This window comes from Gopherus evgoodei, chromosome 7 (genome assembly GCF_007399415.2).
Source record: "Gopherus evgoodei ecotype Sinaloan lineage chromosome 7, rGopEvg1_v1.p, whole genome shotgun sequence".
Taxonomy (NCBI): domain Eukaryota; kingdom Metazoa; phylum Chordata; order Testudines; family Testudinidae; genus Gopherus; species Gopherus evgoodei.
This window is the reverse complement of record NC_044328.1, coordinates 116,851,624-116,866,108: the sequence shown is the minus strand read 5'-3', so window position 1 is coordinate 116,866,108 and position 14,485 is coordinate 116,851,624. Positions and strand designations below refer to the sequence as shown.

The window sequence follows — 14,485 nt, the reverse complement described above, 5'->3', positions numbered from 1 at the left end:
ACCAATGATAAGCTAATCACAAACAGTCTGAATGATTTTCCCAAGATCATACAGTGAATTTGTGGCATACATATCTTTTAAAATCTGTATACATTCTTTGTCTATATGAGATTTTACAGCAAATGTTGCAACCTCTGTTATTAAAAGGGAGTCGCAATTTTTACCCACTTGTTGAGGATGAAATATTGAGTGATAGTATAAAAATTAGAGAACTATTAATGATCTGATATATCTTTGTAACTTTCAGTAAAGCCTGTAAAATCTAACATTGCATATTACAGCACACTGTTTGGATTAAAAATTATAAACATTCCCCATTTTGTTGTTAATACTCATTTACATTTTTTACTCTTCTATTTAGCTTTATGGTAAATGAAATCTTGATGTTTTAATAGCTTTTTCCATAATCACTATATAGACCTTTTAAATTTGCTCAGTGACAAGACCTCTCTTTTGGAAAATGTATATTTTGTCTAAAAGCAATACCAAAAAGGAAGCTGTTAATGTATAAGATATGAAATCTGCATTTTGTACTCACTAAGAGAAAAAAAAGGTTAAAAATACATGGTAGCCTGAGAGAACATTATTTTGGCAAATCATCTGTCTAATTCAAATAGTAATTCAAAGCATAAGTCCTATTCAGATTTCAGTAGCATTTTTGACAACTTTGTAAAAGTTATTTGAGAACATTTTGCAATTAACATTAACTTCCTTTAAGTCTTTATCTTTTCCAAAAGTAGAAAGTATGCTGCAGTGTTATCCTGGGGATGTACTGGGGATTGCGCTCTGTTTCATATAGATTTTCATCAATTAATTAGAAATGTAATGAAATGTAACTCTCATCAGTTAAATGCAAATCTGCCAGGGTTCTGGGCCATGCCACATAACAGAGAGTAATGGAAATGTGAAAGGGGAAGGATATATACAAAAATGGGGAGACACCTTTTTAACTGTTCAAGGTTTATATTTTAAGATGTGCTCTAAGCAAAAAATTGCCAAGCACTACATGTGGGAAAGTGCAATGCAAAGAATATATTTCCCAAATGCTCTTTGGAAATATTGTGGGCCAAATTTTGCTCCCATTCACATCAACATAAATGCAGAGTGGACATTGAACACCATAGAGATCATCCATATTTCATGATGTAACTGAGGGCCATTTTGGCAGAGTCGGGCAAAAATTTTTGGACCTGTAGTTTATTCTCTAAAAGTTCAGTTTCAATCAACCCAAAACTATCTGTGAATTTGGCCCAGGTGGGTGAGGTAATATCATTTATTGGACCAACTTCTGTTGGTAAGAGACAAGCTTTCAAGCCACACAGAGCTCTTCTTCGGATCTGGGAAAGGAACGCCTAGTCTCACAGCAAAATGCAAGATGGAACAGATTGTTTAGCAGAAGTAGTTACCTCAGATTGTAAGGGACCATTCAAGATAAAGTGGCCTGTTAACACCTCTGCAGTCAAAGGACAAAAAAGTGGGGGTAATGGTAATAAGCCATAAATCCAGGGTCTCTGTTCAGTCCAGGTGATCTTTGGTTTCTAGCGGAGTAATGAATTTAAGCTCCCAGGATCGTCTTTTGAACGTGTTGTGCATGTTTCCTTTGAGGATGAGGACTGATAGGTCAGATATAGAATGATCCATTTAGTTTCGGTTAGAAAAAAGGTTTTCAGGGTCAGCTTCAGAAATGAGAGAGAGACAGTGTGTGTGTCTATGTGTCCATTCCTTTCCTTCCCCATATCCTTTAGCCCAGTGGGTTAGGGCACTTGCCTGGGATGTCATGTGGGAGCCCTAGGTTTAAATCCCTAGAGCAGGTTTGAACTCAGATCTTTTCCCTCCTGGTGAACATCCTAACCAATGGGCTACATTCTCTCCTATTGAAGGTGTTCTACTTTGTATTCATACTTATATATTCGTTAGGCCAGAGAGAGAAAGTAAGAACAACTCTATAGCCTGGCGATTCAGCTCTTCTCTCTCCCTGATTCATATGTAGGGATTTGCTATAGAATGTGGTAAAATCATATTTCTAGTATGACTGAAAGTAATTCTCAGTTTGGGCAAAGGTTTGAGTTTCTGGAGAGGAGTGTGGAGTCTGAGGTATTCCTCAGGTAGGTCATGCTTGATTATGTGCCTGCCTTTCAGGAGAACTGAATACTATTGAGAAGTGCATGATGATACTCATGGGAATAGTTCTTGTCACGGTGTAAAGAGAATCCATGGTTGCTTCCCGATTAGCATTCCCTTGAACCAAATTCAGAAAGTAATTTGGTGACTCCGTCCTTAAGCTCTCATGCACAATGACAGGATCCAAGTATCAGAGAGGTAGCCATGTTAGTCTGTATCTACAAAAACAACAAGCGGTGCAATGGCACCTGAAAGACTAACAGATTTATTTAAGATGCCACCAGACTCCTCATTGTTTTAATGACAGGACCATTTGTCCACTGGCATCCCAGGCACCTTGCACCTATAGATAACAAGAATATCTAATAGAGGACATATATACACATATAGAGGCACTGGACTGGGACTCAGAAAACCTTGGTTCAGTTCCTGGCTCTGCCACTGCTTTGCTGGGTGATCCTGGGCAAGTCAGGTCCTTGTGCCTCAGTTTCCCCATTGATAGAATGGGATAAATAATAATGACCACCTTTGTAAAGCTCCTTGAGATCTACTGATGAAGAGCACTCTGTAAGAGCGAGCCATTATTATTTATTTACTATTTGCATGTACAGAAGGTTTTTGTCCAAGGTATTATGAATGTCCTGGGAAAGTAACTAGTCTTGGCTACAATGCATATATTTTCAGGTCATCCAACGCAGCTGGCTTCTGAAATCTGGAGTCATGCACTTATAGTTATTTAGTCAATCTAGCATGCAACAAGATGCAAGACATTTAAGAGAATATGAGGAATGTTAAATTACATATTCACAAGTCATGTGGTTATAATTCAAGGATTACATTTAAAGAGGAAATTGATCAATCTCAGTTCTTAGAGAGATATAACAAGAGTCCCAGAGAACCGGGCCAGTGACCAAGAGAGCCTTTGCCAGCTTGAAGAGCACTACAGCTCTTTAGCTTGCACCTTGGAAAGAGCATCAGGTGTTCACAGTAACATGCAAGCTCTATAAAAGAGTCAGAATGGGGTAATCCCCTTTTCGTCAGATTTAACTATTAGATAATGAAGACTGAGCACATCTGCAGCAAAACTGTTCTCTCAAATGCAAATGTTCCTAAAGACACTGCACTTTCTACTTATATTAGAAAATCTCTGTGAGTTGAATGAGATGATACTAGTAGCAAACTAAGCATGCATCTGAATGTAAGGTAGTCCAGAGAAGCCGGACAGGAAGTAATGACACAGATGATGAATCAAACAGAAGGCACAGATATCTCAGTATGAGAGAGCAAGTGGATGCTGCTAGCAGAAAGAAAACACAAGGGGCAGAGTGATGAGGCTGCTGATTCCTTCTGTCCTCCGTTGCTGGGCTAAAATGCCATTTTTCTCTGTGTCTGTATGATGCTTTGTACATCTTTCTACACCTCCATCTCCCGTCATTCCACGGTCAGGCCACGTCTAGTGATTTTGTTTCTGTTGCAGAGTGATTACCTTCGTCTGCTTGTGTCTGTAGATTCTCTAGTGGCAACTTGTGTGAGAGGTTTCTTCAGCAAAAATAAAGGCGCTTTGCTGGCATATAACAGGCCAGAAGAGACAGTATCTGGGACAATTTTTAAAAATGAGTGTCTTAAATTAGGTTCCAAAATCTTTATTTAAGTAACTTAAATAATTTTTCAGTTTACAAAAGTGTTAAGTGAAGTTGATGGGACTTATTGGATGTTCTATACTTCAGAAAATCAGGCCATTTATTTAGCCATCTAGGAATGGACTCAAGAGCCTAAAACTTTTTGTTTTTAAATCCTGACTGAGATTTGTAAATGGGTACTTTTTGTTTGTTTCTTATAGTATATAATATGGATTTGTGATCGATATGCTCGATTCTGAAATGCAGACATAGTCCAAGCTGTTTTGGAGCGAAATTGTCATGCTCAGGCATGTAGTGGGGGAAATCTATGAAGGTGGTGATAGAATTTAAATAAAGGGTTTCTATCTTTTAATATTGCACCTGAGTAGAAGCCAAGAACATTCATGGGGCTGTGATCTGAGATAAAGGTTGATGTCCTTTAGATCAGGAGTTGTCAAACCGGGGGTCGAGACCCCTCAGGGGGTTAAAAGATTTATTACATGGGGGGCCGCAAGCTGTCAGCCTCCACCCCAAATCCCGCTTTGCTTCCAGCATTTATAATGGTGTTAAATATATAAAAAAGTGTTTTTAATTTATAAGAGAGGTCACACTCAGACGCTAGCTATGGGAAAAGGATCACCAGCTCAAAAGTTTGAGAACCACGGCCTTAGATGGACATGTTTGAAATGTATATTCCATGAGTAGCATGCAGTCTATCACATTCCAGTGCTGATCACTAATCCATAACATAAAATTAAATATATTAATACTAATAATGTTAATATATTCTCTGTTGTCGCTGTGTGCCCAGGATTTCCCTAAAAGCTTATGGTATTTACTCTTGTTTGTGAATGTTGATGGCTAACTAAATGAAGTACATACTTAGGTACTACTGTGTGGTACATTTCTCTGTCATATGTTTATATGACTTCCATTTCTGTAACTATATGTCTCTGCACTTCTCTTCCACCTTTTATTTTCGCCAGAGTGAGACCAAGCTTCTCTCAACAACCTAATGTGTTCCCCACCTTTCATTTCACCAGTCTTTACTTGTGCTTGAATTTACCAAGGGCTTCTTTGATATTATAGAGTTTTAACATGCAGTTCCATATCTGTATTATTTCTGCTTCATTGCTCCAGAGCTTTAGAGCAGATCCTAGTATCTTGTGACCTTGTGCACAAAGAGGTTCATTCTTTGACAAAAGGAAATCTGCTTTCCTTCTCTCGGTGTGCGATAAGCTTACTGTTATTGCACTGAGCATCCCAAGTATGTATAGAAGCACTAACAGCAGAGTAAGCTGATGCCACCAGTTTTCCTTGATCAGCAGCATACATGTGTGTATATATAAGGAAAAGTTCATAACATGGACAGTATAGTGAAAAAAGTTTCTTCTTTAAATGTCCTGAATCCAGTGAATTTTAAAATGTTGTGGAAGCCTATGATCATGCCTTAAAAGTTCAGAAATAGCAGTTTTCCTCTGTCCAGTCTTGAAATCCCTGTCAAAATCCCTGTGAATTTGCCAGCTTCTTTTAGATTTGTTTGACACACCTTTATCTCTTTTGGAACTGCATGCAGTCAGAACACCCCCCCACATGGAAAGTGCATCTCCCTAGGAAAAGAAAGGTACATTATGTATAAAGGGCCAGTGCCTCGGCTGGTATCAATCAACTGAAAACCAATCAAGTGTCACAGATTTTCACCAGTTGCAAATCCCGGTCAAAATGTGTAAAATAGTGCACCACATGTAAGAGACTTAGTTTAATGTATTTGTAAAAGGCAAATAAAACATTTTATGCACTGTAGTAAAACATTGTCTGGTAGCCAAAATTACATGCGAAGGAACCCAAGTTAGAAAACAGAACATCACGTTAAGTCCTGAAAGGATCCCTGGTATAGTCTGTGAACAACCTTTACACTGTGAGGCACCTTGTTATAACCCACACAAGTGTTTCAATCACCCACCAGAATCACCAAATGCTATCTCGTTCTGTATTTTAACTGTCTGTTCACTCAGATGTTACAAATTGCCTATGGGACCGGAACTGTCTGTCACTTCCAGAGCAATTAGTAGGTGAAACCTTATCAAAATAAATCTGTCAAGTTTGAAAAGACATAAATATTGCACAGGGATCTCTAAGGAAATCAAATTGAGTATGGTACAATATGTGTTTATGCATTGCTACACAAGGAAATGTACTTAAGGCTTCTCTAGTCTGCTTTATTTCCCATCCTTTTTATTATATCACTTGATTCAAACTCACTGTAATTCTACAATAAAAAAAAGTCCCCAGTTATTTTAGACCAAAAAAAATTAGAACTCTGAATAGTATCACCCAGTTATTTTAAACACTACACAGCACAGCTGACTTGGTAATGCTGTCTCATGCCTTATAGCTACAGCAGTTATTGGTCATATAGCTGTAGTCCTGTGCAGTGTAACTGTGTTAGAATCAGAGTAAGGCAGAGATACTAAATCATTAGATCCTTATTAAGGCGGAGATTTTCAAAAGTGGCTAGTGATTTGGGGTTCCTCTTTTTGTTTTTTGAGGGTGGGGGAGGGAAACCCAACTTGAGACAACATAAAGGAACCTGATTTTCAGAAAGTGCTGAGCATCCATCTTCTGAAAATGTGTCCACTTTAAATTGCCTCAAGATGGGCTCTCAATCATTGAACTACTCAAAATCACTAGCTGGTTTTTAAATCAGTCTTCCCCATTGCATACAACATTCACACAGCCCTCTTCACTCTTGCAATCTACTTGCCTAGGGTTTCTAAACTGGCACTGAATTAGAGTCAAAGCAATTGTGGAGTACGCTATTAATTGACTGTGCTGTAGTTACTACATAACATTTTTGTCTTAGGCTTTTCCTTATTTTACTGGAGGGACCAAGGTCTGTGGAGATTCACTCCGAGCTAAAAGCAGTTCTTTGCATTCTAAAGCAGAAATGTTTGTCTATTGTTGGATGCTTCTGGGGGAAACAAGTTAATTGTTCACCAAGAGTAAATTAAAAAAAAAATCTAAATACTTGCAGAAAATAATAAGCCTGCTGAGAAGTGCTACCTTGTTTACTCGAAGTATCCTCTTGACATCAGCAGGGGGTTACTTATAATTAGATGCACATGTGTAAATACAATGATTAGATATTCCCACATAAACATAATTATATCTTCCAAGAAGTCTAAGCAGACATTTTATAATCCTGTCATTAAAAAAATGAAATAAAATGAAAAACACAACAATCTGCATACCCCCTCCTATGTGTGTAAACACTGGAACATTAGGACAGACTGTATTTCCTAAAGTACATAACAGTACTTGAGGTCAATTACAATTATGGCTCATTAGAGTATTAAACTAGGAATATGCTGTTTACTATAATTAATGTTCCCTTTACAAAACTACAGTGATCTTTCCTTACTGTAATTTCTCAAACATTTTCAGTGTTTGGGTATTAGTCTTAGACAAATATAATGGAGTTATATTACATTAACCTAATTTATAAACTCTGCAATCAGAGTATGCAGTCTGTTGCTCACTGTTTTTTTTCTTTTGCAAATAACTTCCAAAGGCATTTTATAAATTAAAATATTGTCTAATTAGTCACATTAAAGATTATAGCTACTTAATTTAGTGTATTAAAAAATTCCAAAGTATAAAACCATACAGTTCACAAGAACAGAGTAAAGCAGATTTCACCCTAATTTATCTTGAAAGGAAAGAAGAACTAAAGTTAAGAGTATTCTTCATGACTCAGGAAAAATGAGATTTTCCTAGGGTGGTCCCCTGTGAGTCCTTTCAGGCCACAGACCACAACTTCTCCAGGTCTCCTTCACCACCATCTTTATTTATTGTATTCTTCCAGTAGGCCACAGCATATAGTGTTGTTCACATATATTTTCAGTTCATAGCCAGCTTCCCCACTTGCTTCCAGCAAAGGGAACAGTACTACTAGCAACAGTCAGTCCTGTCTACTTCTGCCTTCCTTCAGGCTCCCAACTCTTCCTGCTGCCCTTCTTTCCTGTCTGCTTATATGGGCCCAGATGTTGGGGCTGCTTCTACTCACTTAGCCACTCAACTGTATCCCCATTCAGTTAATTATCCTCTTCTGTCAACTGCCTGTCTTTCAATCAGAACTCAGTATAAACAGATGGGGATTTGAGTGACAGAGTGCTGAGTTAGCTCCTGAGTCAGCACACCCTGTTACAGATATGTTCTTGGTGACAAAGGCATAACAATTGTTCCACACTTTGTTTCTGTGTAATAAAGCTTCCTGACTTGTCAAACCATTAAGTCTGAATTCTCTGTGATATGGTGGATGATAAATTCAAAGAAATGGAATGAGTTATGTGCACATACAAACATAGTCACCCACAATTTTGATGCACAGTTTTGGAAGCGAAGATGTAGATATTTGCTTGTGAAAGCTGGTCCACAGTCCACTGGTCCTCAACAATTCTTAAAGCTGAACTACAGAGTAAGTTTCCCTGCCAAAGACAATGGTTCATTTCTTTTGAATAATGGTGGAAGGCCTGATCCTACTAAATGGTCAGTGCAGAAAGACATTTGTGGGGCCTTGAATTGGGAATTCTACGTGGGCATAGAAGTCAGCCAGCATGAAAACTTTGCAAGATGGGGACCAAATGCTATGGCAGCAGCTGCATTATTCCCTGTTATACTTTGTATCTAAAATTTTCAACACTTGCAAGAGAAAAAATAGAAGCCTGGACATAGTCAGTGTAGAAGGAAAAGGTATTCAGTTTTAACCAGCTTCTTTTTAAATGTGTTAATGTGTAAACTTTGAAGACTACATACCTGTTTTATTGTAGGTACAGGATATCCTGGTTATTAATTAGTTTTAAAAAAATCAGATTGCTATATACAAAGCTGACATTTTTGGTGAAATTGTCTAAAAACTGAACCTTTGGGTATAAATCAAAGAATTCCCACAAAAATCAGCATTGTAATGGATGTAAAAGTCCACTAAACAAGACCAACATTATCTATACCCAAATGTGACAGGTTTTCTTACTATTTTTTTCCCAAATTAATGAATAGTCCAGAAAAAGAAGTGAGATTCTGAGAACCCTCTATTCTATAAGTTACTCTCTATCTGCATTTCTGCTTCTTTACAGAGCCCTCCTAGTTCATGCAAGGCTGCTCTTGAGTCATCTGTGCCATAAATAGCTCCAGTGCCTGTCTGTGCTACAGCTCATCATTTTTCTAAGCCATGTGAAATTGGCATGATTCTTGACAGTTTCAGAATATCATAAGTGAAATTCTCATTAATTTCATTTTGTTCTGGGTTGGAAAAGTTGCGGGGCAACAGAGGCATTGGAGCTATAAGCTGTCTGTCTGAAGACTCAGAAAGATAGCACTGTACCAGTACATATATGGAAGATTATATTCATAATTGTACAAACAAGACATTTTCATTTCATTCTGAGTTAGTGTCCCCATACTATAAGTACAAGAGACAGGGAGAAATTCATTTTCAGAGTTTCAGTTCTGCCCTGGGATAGAACCATATTTTAAATTTTAAAAAGCATTAAGTTAATAATACTAATAATAACTTTTACTTCTAGAACTGAGTTATGCATGGATCTTCAATGAATACCCATCATTTGTGCACCAGGATAATCGTCGCTTTGTTTCTCAAGAGACTGGGAATTTGTACATAGCAAAGGTGGAAACATCTGATGTGGGCAACTATACATGCGTGGTGACAAACACTGTAACAAATAATAAAGTGCTGGGCCCCCCAACTCCTTTGATACTGAGGAATGATGGTAAGATATCTGGTTTGATTTTTTTTTGTGAAGCAATCATTGTGAAAATATTAAGAAATAAAAGATAAATAAGATATAAATAGTCTCAACTTTCTAAAGATCCACTGAGGATCTGAAGAATGCAGACTCAGTTTGCAGTTCTATGTCATAGACATCAGTATTTTTTAAAGCTGTAGTTGTGAAAGATACTTTGTCTCTGGAAGATGCCACAATAGCACGCAATGGTTGTAAAATAAAATACAAACTTGGAGACACTTGACCAAGGACAGGGAAGAAAACATATTTCAGTGGATATGCTGCAGTTTTGCTCATTTTATACAGCTCAAAAATGATCACACAAGTACTTTGCTGTTTTGGAAGCTATTAGCTTAGGCAATAGTTCCCAGTAGAATGAATGCTATTTTTAATAGTCAGAGGAGTGGTACAAGAAGGGAAAAATAAGTAAAGATTTCTAATTTTATACCGCAAATTGATCTGTATCACATTAAGTTATTGGGGAGATACATAAATCATATTTTCATGATTGCTTGCAGTGTTTAAATGAGGCTTTAGGAAGTCAGTGGAGTAATGGATAGCAGAATTTGGCCCTTAAATCCAGTATAGGTTATCCAGTGCATGAAAGAAAAAGATGAAAGCAAAAAGCTGTCAAGTCTTCTATTAGCACCTGCTCCATATGAGGAATAAGCATAGCCTGTATGTTATTTAAGATCTTCAGGAACAATATTTTACACAAATCACACCATGCTCTGCTTCCACTGACTTTAGTGGAAGTAAGATTGGGCCCTGTATATGCTGCTGCTCTTGAAATGGAGCATAATGTGATGATGTGTACTAGTTGTACTCACTATGAAGCATGTCGCCAAAGGCTTTACCTTAGCAACCCGTTCCTCTGCACACCCACACTATCATATTTACAGGGTCCAATTGCCTTCCTGAAGTAATTCCCACAGACATACTCCAACTCCTTTGAAGTTTACTCTAGAGTTTATTATGGACTTGAAATTTTAATTGAACTTCTGAGGAGTCCTGGAAAACATTGCATTAAACAGGATAGGTGCTATAATGTCCATTTAGCAAAATATAGTCAGATTTCCCCAGCTCAAAAATTAGTATATTTAAGATGTGCTACATTTGTATTTTGAAACTAAGCTTGTCACTAACATTGTGGGCAACATCTAAAATCATTTCCAACTTAGTTTCTAATACAACAGTTAGTGATGCAATAAAATCTGGACTTAACATGTTACGATGCATCAAAAGAAAAAACACAGTACATTTCAGAAATACAAAGAGCAAAATGAATGAAATGGAAACCACAAGTAGCCACCTTGTATTTAAAGTGGCAAATATGTCTTGCTTGTCTTCTGGATTTATGCCGACATGTCCAGTACATCTTAATATATGACATATTATTCTCATTAGACCGCTGTATCATTAAATTAGCAGACCAAGAGGCCAGTTCATCAACAATTAATGTCCTAGTTACATCTAATTTCAATTAGAATTACATGGGAAAATTTCACAATGTACCTCTCCCACTTTATTTAAAATATACTAAACTGTTATTAATCGATCTGCTATAAAGTACATATTATTAAACATGGAACCATGTAGCAGAATTCCTGTCTATGGTGAGGTAGAATAGGAAGCCTCTCCTCCTTTTTTCCCCCCAAAAATATAGGCTAGACTAGGGATGAAATTCTCTCCACCTGTAGAAAACCTGAGGTTGAGATCCTTTCCACCACTTTGGCTCCTTTATGCTGGGTTGAAGGGCCTTAGTAGCATAAAAGGGGCCTTAAAAATCCCAGTTCTGCCTAGGAAAGATTCCCGCAGCACAGGCATTATAAAAGACAGCCATAAGACTGTCTCCTGAGGATCCCCTTGCAAACTCTGGTGTAGGGTGTGTGTCAGGAGCTGAGAATGGGAGTGTGTGTCTGGGATGGGGCTACAGCACACATTACAGCAGAGACCCCAGGTAGCAGTGCATTCCCCACTACTCTGGATCTTAGTCCCAGTCACCTTGTCCAGCCATTCCCAGCCTCCCTTTCTCCCTCCAGCTCCTAGTCCTATATCAGTGTTTCTCCCCAAGCCAACTGGCTCGCAGTCCTGCTTATTTCTATCACCGGCTCCCAATGCCAGTTTCCTTGCCCAGCCAGCCCGAGACTCCCCTCCCTCCCTCTCCTTGCCAGTTCCCAGGCCCAGTCTCCTTCCCCAGCCCGTCACAGATTCCCTCTGCCTTTCAGTCCCAATGGCTCCAAATTCCTTGTCCCAAGCATTTTTTCCTCACCCTTGGTCAAGCTTCTGTCCCCTCTGCATTTGAATCCTATAGTTTCTTCCTCCATGCTGCTGGGGTGCCAGTGTAATTTTTGGGTGGGCTCATTGCCTTTCTCCATTGCCTAAAAAACCCAACTCCCATAGAGAAGTACCTGGAGACTCAGAATTCAGTCATGGAGGACATTCAGCAAGGATTGCACAGGGTCAACCTCCCCACCATCAAATCCAAAAGGAATATACTCTATGCTTAAGTACTAAATTTATAACATCTTATTATAAAGAAACATAATAAATAACTTAATTTTTATAACAGAACATGGCTACTTTATAAGCCACGTACATTATCTTCACAATTATATATAAGCATAAAGAAAATAAATTAAATATAAACAGGCCAGTCCCCACAGAAACACAGTGTGATGAAACCAAGAGGTTCCACAAGCATAGGTGGAGTTCACCTGTGTCTCAGAATCTTAGGTCACCAAATCTATACAGTCTGCTGAGTCAAAAGCAACATCTTTCCTCTACTTGCTCGTAGAAGTCTTCAATTGGAATCCATTCAGGCTCTTCCTCCTCCTCTGCTGAAATCACTCAGTTAGTTAGTCAGCTAACCAATTAACCAACCACTCAATTAAGTACACAGATTTTTAAAAAACCTGTTACAAGAAAAATGCAAAACTGAGAATAGCAGAATAAATGATTCTTTCCCCAGTATCACATTTGTATAAAAGAAAAGTTGGTGAATCATACTAGCTGAAACCATTTACCGTGTGTACTTGTTCATAAGCTGAATATTTTTGGTAAAAAAGTGGCACCTCAAAGAGCTTATAAACGGGTCCTCCCAAAAATTTGATGATTTTAAACTCTATGGAACCATTTAATTGAATATCTAATACATTGTCATTTTGTTTAGCTCCAGCATCTGTAGGTATGGAGCCCCTCAGCTCCTAGGGGCCGCGGTTCACCGTTCCCAGTCAATGGGAACTGCGGGAACTGGCGCACCACTTCCCGCAGCTCCCATTGGCTGGGAATGGCGATCCATGGCCACAGGGTGCCTAGGGGCTCCATGCCTGCAGACGCTCCAAGTAAACAAAATGTCCCAGCCCGCCAGTAGCTTATGCTGATGAGCCAGGAGCCAAAGTTTTCCAACTCCTGAAATATAGGGTCGGCTTATGAAAGGGACATACAATTTTTGCTATTTTTACCTACGCATTTTGGGGGGTTGGCTTATAAATGAACGGGCTAATGAACGAGTATATATGGTAACTAAAAAAGAGTTTGGCTAAAATTAAACATTCAAAGTATACAATTAAAACAAAATAAATTAGTTTTCCCTCTCAGTTTCCTTTTTCTATAATGAATACTGCCAGGGCTCCCTGTTGGAGGGTTAACCAACATTCTGCAAAATGCTTCAGCCTACTTTCTGCTCCTGTGACTCAGCTTCTCACCACCCACACAGTGCACATGTGGCCTTTTGCAAAGCAGCTGTCTTTATGACCTGCCCTCCTGGAGTCTGAGTCCAGCAACAGGGAACCTTTTGAGCATGCACAAAACTACCCAACCCTATACCCAACTCCACTTCTGGATGTGGAGTGCTAATTGTGCATTTGCCAGGGCCGGCTCTAACTTTTTTGCCCAAGCAAAAAAAAAGTGCCGCCCCGCCGTACACCCCCCCTGAACTCCACACCACACTGTCCAAGCCCCCCACCCCCGAGCACCACGCTGCCCAAGCCCTCACCCCCCCCAAATGCCATGCCGCCCAAGCCTCCCACCCCTCCAAGCGCTGCGCTGTGTCGCGCCACACAAGCCTCCGCCCCTCGAGTGCCATGCTGCCCAAGCCCTCCACCCCTCCGAGTGCTGTGCTGTGCCGCGCCGCCCAAGCCTCTGCCCCCCTGAGTGCCATGCCGCCCAAGCCCCCCACCCCTCCGAGTGCTGTGCTGTGCCACACCGCCCAAGCCCCCCACTCCTCTGAGCGCTGCGCTATGCTGCACCGCCCAAGCCTCTGCCCCTCCAAGTGCTGCACAGCCCAAGCCCCCCACCCCTCTGAGTGCTGTGCTGTGCCATGCCGCCCAAGCCCCCTGCCCCCGCAAGCACCATGCCACCCAAGTTCCCCCCCGAACGCCGCGCCACCGAAACAATAACAAACAAACAAAAAACCCTCCAGCGGCACCCAGCTGAACCAAAAAAAAACAAAACTGAGCCCCGCCCTCCCCAAGGTGCCACCCCAAGCGTGTGCTTGGTCGGCTGGTTCCTGGAGCCGGCCCTCGCATTTGCCTAGCAACAATGACCCAGACACAACTCAGTCCTTTCCTCCACCACCACCACCCCGATAGATCTCTTAAAGGGATATCTCCTATTAGGCACATGGGTTACGTTAGCACAGGGTCACAGAGAGTGTAGGACAGACCACCTCCCTGCTCTCAGTTCCAGTCCTCAACCCTGCCCGAGGCCAGAGCAGCTGAGAGTTACAATTACAGGAAAAGTCAGACTTCGGCCCTGTAGCTGTAGGCTGGATGGTGTAGGTGCTCGGACACTGTGTAGGTATAGTTCATGCATGCTCTGGGAAGCACTAGATTCTGTGAAAGGCTTCAGCATGCTCAATGCAGACAGAATCTTCAGAGGTTTTAGCTACTAAAATCTAAGTCTTTAATGGAGCATGTGTGAATTCTGATTTTTCAAAGG

General features: G+C 40.0%; 1 protein-coding gene across 7 annotated transcripts in view; it reads left to right on the top strand.

Moving 5' to 3' along the window:
* The window catches only part of CNTN4 (contactin 4), a 643,980-nt gene that overhangs the window by 498,032 nt on the left and 131,463 nt on the right, over positions 1-14,485 (top strand). For all 7 annotated transcript variants that reach the window (XM_030569637.1, XM_030569641.1, XM_030569640.1 and 4 more), the window contains one exon: positions 9,326-9,529. In XM_030569637.1, coding sequence (XP_030425497.1) covers positions 9,326-9,529 — 204 coding nt within the window. The remainder of the gene's footprint in view (positions 1-9,325; positions 9,530-14,485) is intronic.